This window comes from Cynocephalus volans, chromosome 8 (genome assembly GCF_027409185.1).
Source record: "Cynocephalus volans isolate mCynVol1 chromosome 8, mCynVol1.pri, whole genome shotgun sequence".
In the NCBI taxonomy this organism is placed as follows: Eukaryota; Metazoa; Chordata; class Mammalia; order Dermoptera; family Cynocephalidae; genus Cynocephalus; species Cynocephalus volans.
In genome coordinates, this window is record NC_084467.1 from 103567726 (window position 1) to 103590782 (window position 23057).

Below are 23057 nucleotides of genomic sequence, written 5' to 3' on the forward strand. Positions count from 1 at the left end.
ACCTGTCGAGGACCTAGCCTAGGAATTCATTTTGAATAAATCAAGCTTTAAGAAAAAACAAACTCTCAACTTTACCCAAAATAGAGGTCTATAAAGCACATTCTCCAAAGTCTCTCCAGGGATCTGCAGGCTAATTAAGAATATAAATTTAAAATATAAATGTATTAATAAAAATTAGTAGACATACACTAATATATGTGTATATTTTGAAAACTATATATTGTATAATTCATTGTAGTTTGTCAATAGGCATAACATTAATTTCAAAAATGTTTCCAATTGTGACCATCTTTCACCTAATGTCAAACTTATTTTTTTCACTGGTATAAATATGATTAGGTGGGATAAGCCGTCCAGGGACGAAGCATTTTGATCTAGCATGTCCCCAATTTATGGAAGAAATATTTCACCTTTCTGTGATTTGGCTGTTCCTGCTTTCCTGGGGTTGGCCCTGAGATATTGGCTTGGCTACTTGCAGAGGAAGAGCTTACCCCTTAATGGGATATTTAAGAGGCCCTGATTTTGTCTTGTTTCAAAATGATATTATTAAAGAAAGAATTAATTATCATACTCCTCTTCGTGCAGATTCAGTATTTATGGCCTACTTCTCATGATACTGAATATATTAAACATATATATAAAAATCTCTCAATTGCAAGAATTACAATCTGGAAATAATAAGAATGCCTCCACCTGTTTGTTTTTTGCTTGTCTTATCTCAGAGTTTATGTATAGATATTTCAGAGGGGTAGTTATGTATAACCTAATTTCACTTTGGAAATTCCAGACACATTTTTTTCTAGCCCTATAGAGTTTATTAGTAACTCCATTTTTACATTTAAATACTATTCTATATTGTTATTTAAGTGCTCAATATGTGCTAGTTCAGTCTCCTCCAAATATTGAGTAAGCTCCTTGTAGTTAGAAAAGCTGTTTTAAACTTTGTGTGTGTGTGAATAAATGAATTTTATATTTCTCAAGCACCTTGTCCACACTGGGCACGCAAATGGCTATTTAATAAGTACTGTTTAATTAATCAATGATACCTCAGGTTTTTCTCCCCTCCTTCCTACCCCCATAACATTTACATTTATCATATAGCCCAGATTTCCTAGACATTACAAATTTTCTGTCCTACTGTCCCCATAAGAACAGTTGCACGTGCCACACCATATGTCTGGGACATATGGTTCTCAGTAGCCGTGATATGAAGCCATCTCTATTGCAATAAATCTGATGTCTATTTCTTCCTTTTTGTTAACTAGTAGATTTGGTTATAATTTCAAATACAATCCCCTTTCTTATATTTAATTTCATCCTCGACTTTTAAAATTACAAAAGCATACTAGAAAAAAATTTGACAATACAAAATGGACAAAGTAAAATTCACCTTCACCAAAGGTAATCTATTGCCCCTCTGTTGTTTCCGCATTGACACTTGTGACTCAGGCTTCCACACTAAGAGGGCTAGAGAACATCCAATTCATTCAACGCGCAGGATTCATTCAACTGCGCGGTGCAAATGGCGCCAGCCTGGAAGTAGGGCCTGTGCACCTGTCCATAGATCGCCCGCTCACTCACTGTTTGACCCTGGTTGACGCTCACAAACTTTTAGAGTCTCGAATCTTCCATAAAATGCTGCCCATCTCACCAGGTTGTTGAGTGAAGAGAGACGTGTATGTGTAAGCACTTTGTGAAGTCTAAGGCTCTACGCACATGCCCAGGATTGCCGTGGGTCCTAGAGAAGTCTGTGTGCTTGCTCTGATACGGACTTTTCAATTCGCCGCTGCAGCTTTAAAGGACGCCCCCACCACCCCCGCTCCCGTAGCGCAAATTCAGTGGCTGCACCTGCAGTGGCTGCTTCTCCAGGCCTCCCTTCCGCAGTGACCGAGGCACAGCCACAGCGCCCGCAAGCGCCAGGCCTCGTTCAGAGGAGATGCTTTGCGAGAAAGGAGCTCACTCTGCAACGCTCCTCTCGGCGGCTGGCAACTCGCGTTCCCTCTTGGTCTTAAATGTAAACTAGAGTCGCCTCGGCCTCGGTCATAGCTGTCCCTCCTCCAGGACCTGCAAAACTAGGTTTCCCTCTCCCCGGAAGCCCGTCGGCCTCTACATTCCCTTCCAGCCTCAGCCACGCCCCACGCCGGGTCCTCCACGCCCCCTCGCTTCATATTTGATTTCGGCGCGCGCCAAGCCCGAGAGCAGCTGTGATTGGTTGGAAGTGAGCTACCCTCCTATATGATTGGGGGTTAAGGACACGGGCGGTGAATGATGGGATTTACCCTACAGGAGGTGAATGACGATTGGTTCCTGAATAAAGAGGGGCGGGGTAAAAGGCGGAAGCAGAAGTCGGGGGTGGTGCTTCGCGGAAGAAGGGAGAAAGGGCGTGATGGAAGTAGTTAAGTGCCCGGAGCACGGTAAGGGCCTGGGTCTTAAGGTCCCCGGGGCCTGTCGATCTAGCGTGGGGTAATCGTTGTTGACCTTCTTTCCTGACTCTCCTCAGGAACCTTCTGCTTTTTGAAGACCGGCGTCCGCGATGGCCCGAATAAAGGAAAGAGCTTTTACGTGTGCCGGGCGGACACGTGCGGCTTCGTGAGGGCCACCGAGTAGGTCTCGAGCTGGGCACGATTCCCTTTGTCCGCCCGGGGCCTTCCGAGAAGAGCCGGCTCCCGCTGCCCGGCGCCGCAGGGACTAGGAGTGGTGGAGCCCCTGGTCTGCGGTGCCAGGATCCTTTATGCAGTTGGTAATCCCAGGGCAGCGTGGCGTGTTCCGAAGACGCTCCGCTAATTCTGGCTGTGTGTCCTGAGGCTGGTTACTTTTTCTCTCTGGGCCGCCGATTTCCCCATCTGTAAAATGGAGGATCCCGCTACATCCGGATTCTTCCGGTCTTTTCCGGCTCTGAGTTGCCATTCTCCTGTCAGGCCTTAACCACTCCCTTCTCCCGCACACCCACCCGTCCCCCCACCGTTCAAGAAATAAGGACGTACAGCAGGCATAGGAGGAAATAATTTGTCCCTGTTTTGCCCTAGTTTTAGGCCCGGCTCGTTTTTAAATGTTTAAGGTTAAAGCACTGATGGTTAGATTGTCAGCGTTTTTGTTTTTGTTTTCAATAGAATTATCTGCATCTAAACAGTGAGATTGATAATCCAGAAAAATGTTACTTTAGGAATTAGCGCTGAAAGAAACATCAGAGATCTGATTCAGCACTTTGATTTTACAGATTTGAAAGCCAAGACCCAGAAATGTTAAGCATCTTCTCTAAAATGAGAACAAGTTAATACCATTCTTCTCGAATGTTAATGTTTTCTCAATACCAGGAGTCCTCATTCTCTACATGTATTTAAGACTGTCATCAAACATTTTTTTCTGCTCTCTATTCAGCTGAACTTGGCGGAGAAAAGTTATTTTTGTTCATATCAGTACTAGAAAATAAAATATCGTTTCAACATGTATATAAACTTCTCATGTTTCCCTTTCATGTGTTAGACAATTTATCTTTGCTTTGAAACTAAGTGAAAGACTTTACATCCTTTTTCAGATTTAGAAAATATATTTTTACAGGAAATATTTTCTTAGCCCTTTAAGTTTTTTTTTTTTTTTCGAAAGGAATTTTTGGATCCAGTTTAGTTAAATACGAAATGATTTTAGTAAAGCAATATCAAATCTTAAGGTAGAAGGAACCAATCGAAAACACTCAAGCTATCTAGATCAACATTATTATATCAGGGTTTACTATTTAATTCTGGTTTCTAAATATACTGAGCTTAGATTTAGTATCCAGCTTGAGTTTTGTGAGATGAAAACATTTTCAGGTTTGCAGAAGTTAAAGCATTAAAGGTGTCATGAGATTCAATTTTACATTAAGAGAAATGTGCTCATATCTGAGGGTACTTCAAAAAGTTTGTGGAAAGATTCACATCTTTTAATTGTATTTTTCCACCAACTTTTTGAAGTATCCTTGTTTATATGAACTTAATGCTATACAAACTAGTAAAATAATACTTATTTGGAATATGTCTGATTACCTGAAATATAGGCCAAAAAAAGTGCTACAGATCATAGGAGAATACTTTACATCTTCACTCAAACCTGTTTACTCACAAATGTTACATATATTTAAATTTTTTCATAATATGAAATTGGGAGGGAGTAGTTTACAAACTTAGAACAAGCAAGAAGCAAATTGTAAAGAGTGTATTGTTAGAGATAGGCATGTGAATAACACTAAATGACAGCTAACAGTTTATTAAAGGAAGGATGTGGAAGAACCTGGGGAAAATGCATGTAGGGCCTCACAGTCAGCCTTAGATACTTCACTCATTCCTAGGGGTATCACAGTGTAGAGGTTGCATAGTACAGTTTAGTTTTACCCTTTGAGTCATGGAGAAAAATATATGTATTGTCATGTTTTATTTGGGTGGAGTGGGAAAAGATGAAAGCTATGGATCCTTTACGCAGAGAGATGCACATAGATATAACAATTTGTGGGATTTACAACCTAGTGGATGTCACACATACTCTCTTGGTTTAAAACCCATAGTTTTGGTATGACTTCAGGATGTTGACCTCTATTCTTTGCCTCCTAAAACAAAATGTTTTCCATTTTTTTCTCTAGCATTCCTGTTTCTCATTGTTTATTGCATGACGACGTTGTGGTAGAACTTCAAGGTTTGGTTCTGCCACCAGGCAAGAAAGAATATAGGTAAGTGTCCAAAAGGATCATCTGTACTCTTTTTTTTTTCCCCCTGAAAGAGTCGCAGCCAGGTATGTTTTAGGATTGTTCTTTAAAAGTTATTTAAAAAAAAAACAGTATTTTTATATGTATTGAGTATCTTCTGGGCTGTCACTCCCTAACTGCTGAGTAACTGGTTAATCTGAGAAGCCTGACCTCTAGTTAATTTCCAGGTAAACCACTCCACCATCATCCCTCTCTAACTCTCAAGTAGCCGGTGTCATCAGCCCACCAATAGCCAGTGACTTGCACTAATTTGTCAACTTTCTAATTCTGGTAATAGAATGAGGTAATGCATAAAAATGTCTAACATATGTTAGGGACTCAATACTGTTTCCCTTCCTTTGTATGCGTATTTGGGAAGGGCAGGGAAATCTGTATAGATGGGAGATGATATTTGTTATGAGTATTTAAAGTAGGAATTCACTAAGTGTTAGAGAGGGGTCATGTTTACTGGATTAATACATTGCATTGCATTAGGGTACTGAGGCATGAAGTAACATGGCATCTTCAGGGAAGTGCTAGCATTTGGTTTGGTTAATAGTTTAAGTGGAGGCTTTAGGAGATAAGGCTGGCCAGGAAGGCAGGGGCCAGGATGTGATGGTCTTTGTGTGATATTCTATACATCTTAAAATTTATAATTCTAAATCTGTTCCCTGCACCCAGAATAAAGGCATTTGAGTACCACCTTCACAATTTTTACATACCTGAATGCTACCCATACTATCTTAATTGAGTAATGCATATAGTAAGATGCACAGATCTTGAGTTCAACTAGTTTTGAGAAATTTATACACTTGCCCATATAACCAGGATCCAAGTCAAAATATCATCCCATTAGTGCCATTGGCCCCCTTCTATTTAATTTCACCCCTTCCACTCCTATCCCCCTATCAACAACCACTGTTTTGATTTTTATCACTTTAGATTTGTTTTGCTTGTTCTTGAACTTCATATAAATGAAATCATACTGTATATACTTTTTTTTTTTCCTTTTTGATGACTGGCCAGTATGAGGGTCTGAACCCTTGACTTTGGTGTTAGAACACATGCTCTGACCCACTGAGCTAACTGGGCAACCCTGTATGTACTCTTGTGTCTGACTTCTTTTACTTAATAATGTCTGTGAAATTTGTCCGCATTGTGTGCATCAGTAATTCCTTCTTTTTTATTTCTGTGTTGAATTCCATTTATAAATGTATTTGTTTCATGGGCTTATTTGCCATCAGAAAATCTTGAAATATCTATTTAAATCTTTTGCCCTTTTTTTTAACCGAAATTTTTATCAAGTCGTTTTAGATGTATATGCAGTTGTAAGAAGTAATACAGAGAAATCCCCTGTAGACTTTACCCAGTTTCCCCCAAAGGTAACATTTGCAAAATTTAGTACAATCCACTGATCTTACTGGTCAAGACAGTTTTACGTGTACTAATTTGTATGTGTGTGTATTTAGTTCTAAACGGTATTATAGAGGTGTAGGTTCATGCATCCACCCCCTCAGTCAAGGTACTGAACACTTCCATCACCACAAAATCCCTCTTGTTGCTCTTTACAACTATACCCCACTGCCATCCTGATCTGCCCTCCTTACCCCTGGAAACCATTAATCTGTTCTCTGTTTCTAAAATTTTGTCATTTCAAAATTGTTCCATAAATGAAATCATACAATGTAACTTTTGGGATTTTTGCCTGTTTTAAAATTTTGTTTGTCTTTTCATGATTGAGTTGAAAGACTATGTATTCTGTATATAACTGGCAGATATTTGTATTGTGAATATTTTCTCCCAGTCTGGTTTTCATTTTCCTAACTCATTTTTGAAAAGCAGAAGTCTTTAATTTTAATGAAGTCCAATTTATCATTTTTATATGGTTTGTGCTTTTTGTCTTCTCTTTAAGAAATCTTTGCCCTATCCTAACATCAATAATATCTCCAAAGGATCTTCTAGAAGCTTTATAGTTTTTTCTTAAATAGCTTTTTTGTTTAGATCTCTGATCTACCTCAAATTATTTTTGTATAGTGTATGAGGTAGGGTAGAGTTTCGTTTATTTTTTCATATGTTGTCTAATTGTTTTGGCACTGTATTTTGAAGATTTTCCTTTTCCCATTGAAATCAATTGACCTGATATATGTGGGTGTATTTCTGGGGTCGCTAATCTATTCCACTGATCCATTTGCCTATCATTACACAATTTATCAGGTAAAATAGTGTAAGTCTTATAACTTTATTCTTTTTTAAGATTGTGTTGGCCATTCTAGGATTTTTGCATCTGCATATAGAATGTAGAATCAGCTATTGCAATTTCCACAGAAAACTGTGTTGGGATTGCATTGAATCTATATAGATCAATTCAGAGAGAACTGACCTCAATTTGGAATCTTCCAATCCATGACACGGTGCATTTATTTATGACTTTAAATTTTTCTCAGCATTGTTTAATAGTTTTATTTTAGAGTTCCTATGTCCCTTTTGCTAAATTTATTCCTCAGTGTTTATGTTTTTCAATGCTGTTGTAAGTGGAATTTTTAAAAATTTCATTTAGATTATTTTCTGCTGGTACAGTGGGGCTGATAAGTCTTTATTGCATGAAGTCATTATGTCCTCCTGATACTTAAAACCATTTACATACTACTAGGGGCCCTCTACCATACCGAAACACAGTTGTAGGTGGTAGGAAGCCACTGAAGGATTTTTAATGCAATTTTCATTGAAAGAAAAACTATGAGATTAGATTAGAAAGTGAAGATAGTGGAGACAAAGAGTCTACTGAAATAATAGCTACTGTTGAGTGCCTACTATGTGGCATGCTTGTTATCTTTTAGCTTCATATAATCTGTTGTGGTAAGTTTCAGTGTTCCTGTTTTACAGACAGATGAGGAAACTGCCATTTAGAGAGCTTAGAAAAGGAATCTGAGGTCCCATGATTATGAAGTGGCATTGCTGGAATTCAAACCTAGGTCTAACTGATTCCAGACATACGCCTTTCTCGAAGTGAAAGATGATGGGTTTGGATTGAAGTGGTGGCAGTGGAGTTGAATGTGGTTAGACTGGAGAAAACTTGCTGAGGAAAATTGATAGATGTGTTTCCTGGTAGAGCATTTAAATGTGTTCCTCCCTTTACTTTCTCATCTGAAATAGTGATCATGGTGGCCTTGACTTCCCTGGGTTGTGAAGATTTAGAGCGATAACTCAAGTAATGCACTTACTGTGATATTTGGCACGTTGTCAGTAATTAGTAGGTAAATAATTGCCAAGTTGAGTTTATATTAAGCAAGACAAGAAAGGAAAAGTAATGTCAGTAGAGGATTGGGATGTGGCTAACACACAGCTTTGGACTAATTGTTTCTTATGCATATGTGAAACCATCGAGAAAAGTGAGTGTGCAGCTCTGAAGAAAGGTCTGGGCTGAAGGCAGAATTTCAGGAACTTAACATTCTGTGTACTAGTTAGATGAGGCTGAGAGGTTATTATTTTAAAATAGGAGAAAAAAAGTATGCTAAATGTATTTCTTTTAGCTCATATCTAGAACATTATTAGTAGGAGGTACTTAACTAGAGCTTTATAAGGTTGTTTTAGGAAAAAATTCAGTTCTCAACACACAACAAATTAAAAAACAAAGAAAATATGTACCCTGATAGGTGGTACAGTCTGGAAATTCAAACAGAAATACATAAGCTCATGGATGATGGCTTTCTTAGGAGATATTAAGGGCATTTGACTGGAACCCCTGGAGAATGACTTTGGGGAGTACAGCCTTTCCTTCCTACAAACTGGATTTTCTTTTCAAGAACTCAAGTGTTTTACATCCTCTAATTAATACCCTTACGTTTAGCTTAACATAGCTAGGAGACCGGTACAGCAGAGTAATGGAGGGGAGTTGTAAACCAAGGCTAGGTTGCTCAGTTTTCAGAGCTTGCAGTGTAGTTGATTTGTGTGCAGTTCTCCAACATAAACACCAGATGGTACCACTCACCAGCATTTGACTGGCCCTTCAGACCTGGCCCTCTGTGTATGAGCAATAAAGAAAACTATGACAGTCTCTCAGTAGAACCAGAGGGAAGAAATCTTGCCTTGATATGAATGATGTGGCACACAATGGGATACAAATGTTGAATGCTGTCATCAAGCTCCTGAGTTCATGTTCTTTCTCTCTCTCTCTCTCTCTCTCGGAGCTTTTATTTTCAAGGATGAGAGGTCAAAATAGGTGGAAATACTCCTTTGCCTATAAATAGGTTTTAGTTCTTTAAATAACTGGTTGTGGTGAGATGTGCAAAATATTTTTAATAACACTTGAATCTTCTCATGTCTAGAAAACTCCTTGTGTTGTTGGTTATTGGGTAAAATTGACCTGCATAAAATAGAAAAAAAAAAAAATTGACCTGCAGATTCTCTAGCCCCAATATAATAGGTAGGCTGATGATAGAGAGGCATTTGGGCATGAGCCAGACCCAGGCAGAAGACCGTCAGGCCCCATCAACCTGTGAAGAACCTCACGCAGTGAAGCCAGTACTTATGAGGTGGTGAAGAATATTCCACTGTGCTGTACCGTGGAAGTGATCCTTGTATAGAAAGGATATTAGCCCTTTGGAATATGTGTGGCAATTCCTTCTTTCCAGTTTATATTTTATCTTATAATTTTGCTTAGTCTTTTCACCATATGGAAGTTTAAAACTTTTATGTAGTTAAAATTACTAAATTCTTTCTGAGATCTGGGGTTTTATATCATGCTTAGAAAAGTCTTCTTCACTTTTAGATTCCAAAAACATTCTTCTCTGTTTTTTTCTAGAACATTTACAGTTTTTTTTTTTAACATTTACATTTTCATTCCATCTGAAATTTTAGTGTAAAAGAATGAGGTAGAAATCCAGCTTTATGTTTTTCCAGTGCTGGAGCATATAAAGACATGGACTTATATCCCTAAAGGCAATTAGGATAGGAGTTAGACATACCAAGATTGGGAGCAGTTTGATCTGTACATAGAATGATAAATTGAATGTGTCCAGATGTCAGATGGTTCTGTGACTCTAAGACCTACAGTAAGGGATTAAGAAGGTTATTGAGACAGTGGAAGAGTTGACTTGAACCTATTAAGTCCTTAATATGGATCAGGCTTTACTTTGATTTTATCATTACTACATTAAATGTGTTACTACATTTAATCTTCATAATGACTATATGAGGTATGCACTAATTATTATTTTACCATTTTACAGAAAAGGAAACTGCCACGGGGGCAGTCAAGTAAGGTGTCTGATGTTTCAGAACTAATTATGTAGGGCTGGGGATTCAAACCAAGGGAGGACAGTTTGGAGCCTGAGAGAATCCCAGCCTTGATGAAATGACACTTGGCAATGTGATGCTGGGTTGGATGAGGGAGGATTTGTCTTCAGTGAAGAAGACAGGATTGAGGTCTGGCTTCCTGTAGCTGTTTTTTTTTTTTTTTTTTTTTTTTTTTTTTTTTTTATCATTACTGTTTGTAACCTCTGTCCTAGAAAGGAAATAATATACTGCAGAAATTATGCTCTTTCTCATAGTGTAATCAATACATGCTTTCTCTGCGAGAATACAGATGCTCTTCGACTTAACAATGTGGTTACATCCTGATAAACTCATCATAAGTTGAAAATATTGTAAGTCAAAAATGCATTTAATACCCAATAAAACCATCATAAATTCAAAAAATCATAAGTCAAATCATTGAATGTCAGGGACTATCTGTATATTTCTACTGCCTTTTCTTTTGATTTACAATTTAATAAATGTAATAAACAGAAACTTTGTATCCTAAAAACAGTGATGCCCATCCAGATTGATTTCAACTAAAAATGTAAGTAAAAGCATTTTTAGCACTGTGATTAACACATAGCAGATGCTCAGTATGTGTTGTTTTTTTTTTTTCCTTTTTTCTCCAAATCATGCCCTCGTGAAAGTCTACATGGCTTGGGCTTTAAAATAGACACTACTTATGAAATGTTCTCTCAATAAAGATTCCAAATACTTGATACACTTTAAATAACAGCAGCAATTTGTTCTTGATTTATTTTTATAAGTACTAGTACTCTCTAGTAGTAGCTAGACTTTGAAATTTATGCATTCAGAGCATTTCAGAAATTTTATTATATATGTTCAATATAATGTCCTATTGCAGTGAAAAAAATTGAAAAGACCAGTACACTTTTAAAAATTGTGAGCTTGGGTGGGAAAATTATGTTTGTATGAGAGGGAGGGGCGGGACTTATTTTCTTTTTAGCTTAACTTTTACGGAATACTTGTCTATTTGGAGCTTGTTCATCTTTGCTTATGTGTCCCGGTGAAGTGATGGCATTGAGTGATCAAGACCCACTCAGGATTCATTTTGAATTAGGATGCAGACTGTTGTGACTGATGTTGTACATCACAAGACTAATTTAAGAAGTTAGAAAAAGAACAAGAAATTAAACTGAAGGAAGACAGAAGGAAGGAATTAATGTAGGTGAAAATGAATTTGAATTAGAAAACAGCAAAAAGAGAACTAATAAAATCCAGAACCTAACGTGATCAACAAAAAAAGAAAGCCCACAAACACAATATGAGAAATGAGGAGTTTGAAATGTGTGTGTAATGATACATGGACAAGGTTATTTATTCACTATAGCATTGCCTTTAATAGTAAAGGATTGGAAGCAACCGGACTGTCAGTCAAGAGGGTTCTGGTTGAAAATAATGCATCATCTATATAGTAGAAAACTCTGCAGCTGTAAAAAAAAAAAAAAAAAAAAAAAAAAATATATATATATATATATATATATATATATATATATGAGAAAGCTCTTTTATATGTGTGTGTGTGTATATATGTATATATGAGGAAACTCTTTTTGTATATGTTTTTGCAGAAAAGCTTCCAAGGCATATTGTAAAGTAAAAGAAGAAAAGCAAGGTATTTAGTAGTATGTATATTATACTACCTTTTTGTGTAGAAGAGAAAGAAATAAAACATATTTATTTTGACTTAAATATGCATTAAGAAATCTCTGGAAAGGTAAACAAAAAACCAATAAGAGTGGTTACATGTTGGGAGGGAGGTGAACTGGGCAGATAGGTTATGGGGGGACTTTTCACTGCCTTTTTATACTTTTTGATTATTACCTATTTCAACAAATCAAATATGTATTTTAAAAGCTCTCATTTAACTAATTAGAAGATTTTGAAATGGGGCTGGCTGGTTAGCTCAGTTGGTTAGAACACAGTGTTGGTAATACCAAGGTCAAGGGTCTGGATCCTTTTACAAGCTAGCCACCAAAAAAAAAAAAAAAACCAAAAGTTTTTGAGAAGTCATTTTAAGTAATGAAAAAAATTAGTTGGTCCTATTTTATTCATCAATATTTAACAATTAAAAAATTTTAAAGGCAAGGCATAATTTGGAATAAAGAGACCACATATGCTTATTGCCCTCTAGTTGCTGAAAATATATTTTTAAAATATAGTGAGGCAGACAAGGATGTACTAGTGCAGTACAACTAAGTACAACAAAAGTACAGAAGCAGTTCAAGTGGATGAACAGGAATATGGGAAAACCTTGCAAAGGAGGTATGACTTCAGTGGGCCTTGAGGGACCTGTAGGACTTCAACAGCTGGAGTTGGGGGGGGGGGTGGACAAATAGGGATAAAGAGGATATCCTGTAGATGGAGGGAAATACCTGTGCAAGGTCTGGTGGCTGGAGAGTGCATGGCTTAGTTAGGGAATAGAACAGTATAGCCACCTCTGGTGTAGGTGAAGTGTGGGCTTTGTGTGTACAGGGACTATCTTGTACTCTCATGTAAATCTGTATTTAATCTTTTCTTTTAATGGAAAATTGCAAATATATACAAAAGTAGATAGGACAGGATACTGCAGCACATGAGCTTTAGCAATTACCAGCTCATGGCTAATCTTGTTGCATGTATACTCTACCTGCTTTACCCCCTAATTCCTCCCAGTTTGAAACAAATCCCAGATAACATCATTTCATCTGTAAATATTTCAGTATGTAGCTCTAGAAGATATGGACTCTTTTTTTTAATACCAGTTGGTGTACACATTTCCAATAGATGCATGAAAGTCACGAATAGTTTTTATTTGTTTAAATCGGGATTTAAATGTTCACAAATTGTAGTAGATTAATGTCTTTTAAGTCTCTTAAGTTTCCTCTCCGTCTATTTCTTCCTCTCTTGTAATTTATTTGTTGAAGGAATCAGGTTGTTTGTCCTGTAGCATTCTGTCAAGATTTTGCAAATTATATTCCCTCTGATCTAGTTATATGTGTTCTTCTATTTGTATTTCCTGTAAATTGGTAATTGGATCTAGAGATGTGACCAGATTCAGGTTAGTTTTTTGTTTGTTTTGGTTTGGGTTGGTTGTTTTTTTGCAATTTTTTTGCAACATCACTTTAGAGGTGGTATCGTGGCCTTCCTTCAGGGACACACAACTTCTGGTTATCTCTCTTGTTCTGATTTTAGCAGCTATGGCAGATCAATGTCCTCATTTCAGTCATTCTTTACAGACTAAGAAGAATAACATGTTCTGGTTACATGCCATCTTTATTCTTTGACTTCCTAGTCCATATAAATGTACTGTGCAGTAAAGAATTTTTTAATGTACATATAAGAGTATTTGGTTTCCAGTGACCTCTCAAAGCCAGTATCAAATAGTTGCAAGATTTTTTTTGGATTAAAAATAAACATATCTCTTGTTTAAATGGCTTGCCACAGCCTTCAGTATTTGTGTTTTGTACTTCATTAGATTGTTCTTCCGATGCATCAGAAGTAAGGCAGAGGGGAAACACTGGTGTGGAAGTGTCCCATGGCAGGTAGGACATGAACAAGGTATTCATCTGTTTTCAAACCTGCTGTGTTAAGACTGTTTAATATGCAGCATTACCTGAAAAGATCTTGAAGTCTATATAAACTGGCTTGTCTTCATCAAACTGTCTCTGAAAGATAATTTTCTATAAGCAAGGTAGACCCTGTTGGAACTTTTAATTCAAAGGATTATTTGGTTATATTCAAAATTTAATTATTTGCTTATTTGCCTCCTATTTTACTTAAATATTTTTCAAGGTCTTAAATCCTGACTGGATTCTCCTATTTAGGAAAAAATTAGATTTCCTTGACTAATGCGAGCATCTTTTTATAGACCAATGTCTATTTGATATTGGTATAAGCTAAGTAGGATTCATAAGCTCCTAGAATGTTGGAAGTAGAAGAGGCCCTCCAGATAACCAGTACATGAGGAATTAGACCTAGGGAGGTGATGAGAAGTTTTGGCAGCAGTGTGGCCTGAACTTAAGGTTCTAGATTCCTACAGTGAAACCTTCCTAAACCCAAATTCCAAGCAAGCATAGCAGGTCATTGTTTAGGTTTGGGGAAAAGTTCATCTTGAGAGAATAGTTTTTCCTGGAAAGTGTACATTTTGGCTATTGCAATTGTAATGCCACTTTGGTTTGGTCACTACTTTTCCTTGAGGCCTGGAAAAATGTGATCATGGAAAGAGAAGAAAGCAAGTATTGAAGGTAATGTTAAGACATGAGTATTTTGTGTTTGGCACATAGTCTTTTCTAGATGCAGAATTGATGGAATATTCAGAAATGTTAGGCTTCTTTTACTATTTCTATTTCCTCTGAAAAAAGGCATTCTAGATATGAAGGTTGCATTAATATTTTATATTGATTAATTGTTTTCATTGTCTTTAGGATCCTAATTCCAAAGAATATTCTGTAACCAATAAGTCTCAGCATGTGTCTGAGCCATTTCCTGAAACTTCCTGCAAGCTGAGAAATCCATTCAAGGTACTTGACAAGAATCAAGAGCCAGCTCTCTGGAAACAGTCCATCAAAGGTGAAGGTGAGGAAAAGATGGCTGATAAGAAGCAAAGGGAAAAGGGGGATCTGCTCTTCAATCAAAAGAAGGAACAGAAGCTGGAATCTAACTGTGGGATGGAGAGAGAGCTCTCATCTGGCCTGGTGGTAAAGAAAAAACAATCTGCAGTTCAAGAGAAGCAGCAAGAGCAGAAGACAGAGTTTCAGTGTGAAGCAAAGGAGGCTGAAGGCTCCTTCAGAAGGAACTTTTCTGAAATTAAATCCAAACAGGGTCATGGTAATGAGCTGAGACCATCTGCATCTGCTCAGGAGATACCAAGTGGTGAGAGCCCATATGTCCAACAAGAGTCAAAACCTCTGACAGAAAAGGAAACCCAGCTTTTGCCTCGAAGTATTCAAAGTCAGAACCCACTAGGTGAGCCCAGGAGAGAGGGGCTGCTCAGCAAGGAGCCCAGCAAGAACCGGGAGGCCAGGGAAGCAAAGGCAAAGGCTGACCCGCGCACGCAGGCTGCCCAGAAGAAGCCACCGCAGGGGCATTGCCAGTTGCCATCGGAGAACCGCGGTGTGCCTGCTCCTAAAGGACCAGAGGCACAGGCTGCATTCTCAGCACCCGCGCTGTCCTGGGGAGAGGGGCGTGAAGCTGCTACAAGCAGTGGTGACAGTGAGGAAGATGATGATGATGTTGTTTCCTCCAAGCCGGGAAGCCCCCTACTCTTTGACTTGACTCCAGACCCACAGAAGAAGGAGAACTTTCAATTCCATAACGAAAGTGTGCAAAGAAAAATATCTCCTGCTTCAGGTGTTTCCAAGAAGGTAGAGCCTTCGGACCCAGCAGCCCAACATGTGTACCTCATGGCACAACTTAAGCAAAAGAAGGTAACTATTAGCCTGCGTTTTGTTTTTAAGGTCAGAGTGTTGCTTCCTAAGGGCAGATATGGGATCCCCACAGAAGAGTTAAATATGTTAATGTGAAGAAGGTTTTATAGGTGGATGTTTTTCTGCCTTTTCCTATGTATATAGCAAAGTCAGGATTGGTAAGTCAGCTAGATTTTTTAAAAAGATCTTATTTTCACACACGTAGTTAAAAGACAATAATTTCAAGTTTTGGCATTTTAGGCTATTTTAATGTGACACTATCACTCTACTGACTTGAGAGGAGAGATCCATTGGATAGGATCTGTTTTTCAGAGCACGCTGGCATCGGTGAACATCCAGGCACTCCCAGACAAGGGTCAGAAGTTGCTTACACAAATCCATGTGTTGGAAGAAGCACTCAGTGCTCTTGCCCTCTCCCCAGAACAAGGTAAGCAAGATGGGTTATGCCCCAGGACTCAGGCTTTGCATGAACTTTTGAGAAACATTCAGGAAGCCATTTTGATAAAGAACATGTTGACTCACTCACCTTTCTGTTTTATTATCTGCTTCTGAGCTTTCTTTTAAATTACACCTGTGATTTATAAAACCTTTTTCTGTTTCCTGTGGACTAAATTCTCTTTCCCATTGTTTAAGCAACTGTTAAAATGTTGGGTTCTCTAGGAATCCTTTCCCAGTTATAGGAATGGTGATGATTCCACCCTCTCTTGGCTTCACCTCCACACGTACAATCCTTTCACTTACTTTTCTGAACTTTAATCTGTTCTTCCCTTGTTTCTTGAGCAGGAACCAATGGGAACAGTAACACTCAAGCACCAGAACAGAGTAACTTCACAAAAACTGCCACTGATCCTCCCCACCTGGTACCTCTGCAACCCCTTCCAGGTTGTGATCTCCAGCGTGTGGATTCTCTAGGACTAAAGGCTGCCTGCCAGGTAACTGCTGGAGGATCCAGTCAGTGCTATGGAGGTAAGATCCAAGGGCCTCACCCTGCTGTGAGTTGTCACACCTGTGAGTTAGATGCTGCCTAGTTGAAGTCTTTGTGCTAGTGTGAAGGGAGAAACCATTCTGGAGTTGTAAGTTGTCTGTCTAATAAAGATTGTGACTCTCAGTAGCACTTTGCACAGTGTTATTTATATCTCTGTGAGGGCAGAGACTATGTCTGCCTTGCTCACCTCTGTATGCTGATCAGTCAGCCCGATGGCCGACATATAGGAGTCATCCAGTCAATGTTTGTGAATGAAAACTCTAGCTCACATCATTATGAGGTAGAGAGACCAGCAGGTACATTTTTATTCCTTTCTCGTGTGTGTGTGTGTGTGTGTGTGTGTGTGTGTGTGTGTGTGTGTGTGTGTGTGTGTGTGTGTGTGTGTGTGTGTGTGTGTGTGTGTGTGTGTGTGTGAAGGCAGAGTAGAGGAGTGACATGAGTGAAGATCGATGACTAATAGACCGCAGAGAGCAGTAACACCCTATTTAGCTAGGTGTTTCCATCCTGATCTTTCCAAACTACTTTGAATTCAGAAGTAACTGCAGAATGAAGATCCCAAGTAGAGCTTCAGATATGTAATATGATCAGTTGGTTTGCTGATCAAGAGACAGGTGCTCAGGTTGGCTGGCTTTGACTAGGAAAGCTAAAGCCAATTTTCTCCCAGCTGAGAACTGCTAGAGATGTAGAAAGTTGAAGAGCAGAAGTTAACAAGGGGTGTAAGAAATAGACACGGTGCCATTTGAAGCTCAAGTCACTCTAAAAAGGAAAAGAGAAAACATACTCTTCAAGTTGCCTAACAGTCTTGACTGCTCAGGTGGCCTTTCACTAGGTAAGCATAATGGTGATTGAATCACCTAGAGAAAAATTAAATTATGTTAGATTATTAAGGTAAAAAAAGTATGTTATATGTTTTGGAAAGAATTCCATTAAAATAGTTTTTCATTTTAACATTTAAATATAGGTAGGTAGTTTTCATTCATCTAGAGATCTATTATTTGGGATGCTTCATCCCTAAAAGTGCAAACAGCTCAGGTGCCTGTAGTTATTAACTAACTTCTGTAGAAGTTCTCTGTGCAGAATGAGTGGGCTAATAGTACTGAAGAGTGTCCAAGTATGATATATGGTCAACTTGTGACCTGCTTGCACTTTAGGAGCTGCCTCTCACTGCCTTGCTTAAACTTCAACAGACTTCTGTCTCTGATTTTTCTTCTTTGAATCCAACCCCAGGGATCTCTTCTTCCTAAAATACTGGATGGTGTTACCTTTTTCTCTGCCACCTCTTCAAAGCTGAAAAAAAAAAACTATCAAAAATATCATGGATCATCTTATTTTTTTATTATACTTTATATTATTTTGTTTTATATTGTAATTGTTTACATGATTAAACAAATAGAATGAGGATAGAGAGGGGCCTTTGAGACTAGTGAATTTGGAGGGAAGAATTTTTAGTCAATACAGACCATCATCTGGCAAATAATTAATTGTCCTTTTTGTAGTGTTAACTTGTGACATCTTTAGGTAACACCTCTTTGTGTGCAGGCCATACGAAGCAAGATCGCCTTCATGCAGTTTGGAAAATCACAAGTGAAGCCATTGATGAGCTGCATCGATCACTTGAGTCCTGTCCTGGTGAAACAGCTGTGTCAGAAGATCCAGCTGGGTTGAAGGTGAGCTGGGCAAGGCCCATGGTCCAGAGTATCTTAGAGCAGTGTTCCAATGCCCCTGAAGACAGAGACCACTGTGAAACTGCCTGGAAGAGTGCCATTCTGTTGTATCTTTTCTACAGACAGATGCTTTAGTAGCTTCTCGCAGTATTTTCTCCTTTTGTTTAGCAGTGAAAAAAGCAACAATGAGCCATTTTTTTTAAAGTCATAAAGTTATATATTTCTATATCAGTAAAAGATCCATTTATTGAGTTTGGTAGGTGCCACAAGTATGCAAAAGAGTTGTTGCTCTTAATGAACTAGTTGGGATGAAAGTGCATATACAAAACACAAGTATATAAAACCATTATGAAATAACTTTAATGCAAAGATAAAATGTGCATTGTAATGTACTATAGCCTATAAACAAAGTACAAAAGGGATTCAAAATAAAGGAATGTCACTCTAGATCAGTAATTATTTGTTGTCTGCCTGCTTTGTGCCTTAAAGAAACTGCAAGCCTAAAGATAGAGAGGCTAGAAACAAAATAGTGCAATTAGAGGGAGTGGTGATTACAGGTAAGATATATGAGTAGGGATTGGTATTAATAGGTGATGATCAGGTATCATCAGTACCTGAGCTGAGAGTAGCAGGTGGTGTTACTGAGTAGGAGGATTTTCTTGCTGTGGATCTTGGCATTGGCAAAGGAACTTAGATTTGAATAGCTCAAGAGATATGGAATCACTGTATAAACTTGGGCAGACCAAGATGGTATGGTCACCCTAGGTGAGAGGGTGGAATCAAGGACTTTAAGATGATGACAACTAGACTGTTGGGGAGATCACTTGGAGAAAATGAGTGGAGTGTAGAGTCCATGTGTCTAGGGCCTGACATAGCCTCTCATTAGCAATTTGTACTTAACATTTGATAATTCTTTCTCAGGTCCCCTTGCTACTGCACCAGAAGCAGGCATTAGCCTGGTTACTATGGCGGGAAAGTCAGAAGCCACAAGGAGGAATTCTGGGTAAGTTTGGTATTATGATAAGAGCCAACAGTTATTGAATGCTTAGGCATTGTGCTAAATATATTGTGTTGTTTTATTTGATCCTCACAACAACTCTGTGAGGCAGGTACTAAATTTCCCATTTTACAAAAAGTGAGGCATAATATGTTAAGAAACTTCTTCAAAAGTACACAGCTGTAGGATCAGGGGCATTGGTTGCAAGCAGGAGAAGCTGACCCTGGATGATTAAGCAGAAGAGGAGTTTATTCTGTGGTGGCCCCCAGAATCTCTGGGAGATGTGGAGTGCCAGGACAGAGGCCAAATTTTCAGGAGCAGTGGCCACAGCCAACTCACCAACGGAATGTTTTATGGAAAGCATCACAGCTTCTTTGCTCCACCAAGTACTAGAAGAAACCAGTGCCACCCCAACATCATATGCTGTCTCCACCCCTTCTTGCAGAAAGGACTGCACAGGGAGTCTCTTTTCTGAAGTTGCTTATGTCTGAATTGAAGTTCTGTGTGAGTACATCTGATATGTCATGTTGCCAATGCCTTAGGTGCAAAGGAGGCTAAACAGCTAGTTTTCCACTTTGCTTTAGAGACTTGTTGGGCTAAGATTTTCCAAGGTGCTCAACTTCCAGAAAACATGACACATGTCCACTATGGTTAGAAAGTGACTGCATCCCCAAGACCACCCCCAGGTTCAATGATTTGCTAGTAGGACTCACAGCATATAGTCATAATCATGGCTATGATTTATTACAGTGAAAGGACACACATTAAAATCAACAAAAGGGGTGGTGGGAAGAGGAGGAGGAGGCAAATCAGAACAGAAAAGTGTTGAAGTAAACGCAAAAAAGAACAAGCAAAAAACATCTGGAAATGGAGATGGTGGCAGCACCAGTGAGAAACAGCCTCCTGGGAAGAAAAGGGCCCAAGTAGATCCTGCTGTTGAAGATGAGGAAACATTCATGAACAGAGTTGAAGTTAATGATTCCTGAACATCTAAAACCATGGCTTGTTGATGACTGGGACTTAATTACCAGGCAAAAACAGCTCTTTTATCTTCCCGCCAAGAAGAATGTGGACTCCATTCTAGAGGATTATGCAAACTACAAGAAATCTCCAGGGAACACAGATAATGAGCATGCTGTTAATGAAGTTGTGGCAAGGATAAAAGAATACTTCAATGTTATGTTGGGCACTCAGCTACTCTACAAATTTGAGAGACTGCAGTGTGCTGAAATGCTTGCAGATCACCCTGATGTACCCGTGTTCCAGGTATGGAGTGCCACATCTACTGAGATTATTTGTATGAATTGGAGCAATGTTGTCCTATATACCTCTGGATGAGTTAGAGCCTTGCTTTATTACTGAATTATCTTCATAATTCCCTAAAGTACCTGGCAAAGATTTCCACAACTTTGTTTAGTGCCAGCAACTATGAAGTGACCCCTTCTGAGCATCATTGGAAGTGAGACATTCTCTCACTCGCTTATGTTTAGATCTCTGTAAACACATTTTTGTTCTTAGTCCTTCTCTTGTATAAATGATGTACTTTGAAGATGTTAATGTATAACAGAATTGATATTTGTTTTCTGTTGATTTTAAACAGAAAGTAAAAGGGGTTACAGCTCCTTTTTTCTTTTTTTTTTTTTTCTTTTCAAAGTTGCTACCGGTGTATTCAATGATGTACATCAGAGAGACATGCTGTAGAATGTTCTATTGCCTAGTTGACAAAACTGCTTTTGAATACTGGTGGTTCTGTTCCTTTGACACTATGCTGTTTTATAATATGCTAATGCTATATGACAAAATACGCTGATTCCTAGTGCCAGAGGTTCAATTCAGTGGATATAACTGGACACAGTCATCCATTTGTGCTCCTTTTCTTTTTCTTTTTGTTTAATGGTGCTTAAAGTGAAGAGTCCATCCTTCGCAAGTCATCCATTTTGTTCCTTAGGTATTTTATCTTTGCTCAAATTGTTGAAGAATGATGACTTGTTTCATGGTTTTTGTATTTGTGTCTAATGCACGTTTTAACATGGTAGACGCAATGCATTGTGTAGCTACACTTTCCTGGAAAAGTCGATCTTTTAGGAATTGCTTTTCAGATCATCAATAAACTTTTTCTTTAAATTTCAAGGAAAAAAAAGTTAAGCAAAAGAAGAAGGCATATGGGGCAAAGTCCAGGGGAACCAGGCACAAACTTCCTGAGTCCTCTCCTAGAGGAGTCACACAGGATATGCTTAATTCTCCAAGCAGAGTTGTGACAACACATGTAAAATTTTTCCAACCATGGAAGCTTGTTAGAGATTCAGTGCCCAAGGATTTTACTGGGGGCTGGTCCCATAGGTAGCTTCAACCTGGTATGTACCAAAATTCCAGACTCCTAGAAGGGAAGCAGGTGTTCAGCATAAACTATGTTGTTTGTGCAAAAGTTTTGGCAGAGGCAGAGTGAACCACTCTTCTCAGTTGAACCCTCCCTAAATCTGAGTTCCCAGAGGCCAGCCAAAGGCCAACTTTGTAAGCAGGCCTTTCAAAGGACAGCAGATGAGCCTGCTGTGTTAACTATTTTCCTACACAATAGCCAGAATTTGAAACAGAGCCTAAGCTCTGGCATTTTACTTCTGCTATGTCAGAATGATTATTTTGAACGAATAGAATAGTCTGATGACTGAGCCTCAGTGTTGTGATCTGTTAAAATGAGGACAGTAGTACTCTATAGCGTATGAATAGTAAATTAGATAAGCTCCATGACTGGCATAATAACAGTACCCAAGAAGTATTAGTTTATGACCTTCATTGATGAGTAAGTTAAGGGTATGGAGGACTGTTTTGAGTTAACTCTAACTCCAGAAATATGCTAGCACCAGTAAAGTAGGTAGTAGGATATATCTACTGGACGTTTTTTGCTTTTGGAGATGACAAATAAAAAGACTAGACAACATCATCAAACTGGAATAGATATCAATGAATACATTAGAGAGGTGACAATATAAAGGGGGGACTAGAATAAGATCCAAATTATAAGTTTTAAATTTTATGAGAGTAAGTGTCTTTGACCTAAATCTCAAAATAAGTAGCAAGACCTAGCATTCATTGTTAGGAAGATGAAGGCTCCACTAGGGCAGCAACAATAAGTAACTGGAGTGGCACCAAAGCGAAGAGAACACAGGGCAAGTGTCTGCCAGTGCTTTCTTCTCTTGAAGTTGATTTGATTCTTTGCTCAAAGTAATCAACTCTTAATTTTGTTTTTACTTTTCAGCGGATGATATGGGCTTAGGAAAAACCCTAACGATGATTGCACTCATCCTGACCCAGAAGAATCAAGAAAAAAACAAAGAAAAGGACAAAAACATGGCTTTGACATGGCTTTCCAAAGATGGTAGATGAAAGTGCCTTCATAGCCTGCCATTGCCTACATCATTTGAGCTAGCTGAGGGGAAATTCTTAAGCTACAGAAAGATACCTTTGGTCATGTTTAATTAATTTACAGAAAACAGTATTAAATTACTTTCCTATGATATCATTTCTAATTCTGGGTATGCTAATTACAAGTGATCATTTTTTTCTCTTTTAATATAAACTTAGCTTAATCTGTGTTTAAAAAAAATTTTATGGAGAAAGCTAAGACTCTAGGAGACTTAGCTTAAGCATAGTTATTATTTTTGTTAATGTTGAGAATATAATTACAGGGTAGATCCAAATTAGTTAATGTATTATTTAAAAAAAAAAAAATCTGTCACAAATTCACATTTAAGCCACCATAGTGGAAGCTGTTTCAGAAATTTCCAGATTACAGACAATTCCTATCTTATCTCAATCTGTGTTTTAAAAATGTAATGACTTTATAAGTACTTTAAAGATCCTATATATTATGTATAGACAGCACCGCATGTACATGAGTACAGTTGTCCTCAGTTGGTTAGATAGATAAAAAATCTGTAGCTGTCTGCTCTCTGGTTCTCTAATGCACGCTGTT

General features: G+C 38.3%; 1 protein-coding gene and 1 pseudogene across 4 annotated transcripts in view; both read left to right on the plus strand.

The window, feature by feature from the left end:
- Positions 1-2363: 2363 nt before the first annotated feature.
- TTF2 (transcription termination factor 2) overlaps positions 2364-23057 on the plus strand; it is a 106517-nt gene continuing 85823 nt past the window's right edge. For all 4 annotated transcript variants that reach the window (XM_063104046.1, XM_063104047.1, XM_063104049.1 and 1 more), the window contains exons 1-10: positions 2364-2414; positions 2501-2603; positions 4613-4699; positions 13491-13557; positions 14440-15441; positions 15754-15868; positions 16225-16407; positions 17966-18093; positions 19012-19093; positions 22341-22460. In XM_063104046.1, coding sequence (XP_062960116.1) covers positions 2387-2414; positions 2501-2603; positions 4613-4699; positions 13491-13557; positions 14440-15441; positions 15754-15868; positions 16225-16407; positions 17966-18093; positions 19012-19093; positions 22341-22460 — 1915 coding nt within the window. In that variant the 5' untranslated portion in view covers positions 2364-2386. The remainder of the gene's footprint in view (positions 2415-2500; positions 2604-4612; positions 4700-13490; positions 13558-14439; positions 15442-15753; positions 15869-16224; positions 16408-17965; positions 18094-19011; positions 19094-22340; positions 22461-23057) is intronic.
- On the plus strand, positions 19434-20550 carry LOC134383272 (mortality factor 4-like protein 1; annotated as a pseudogene).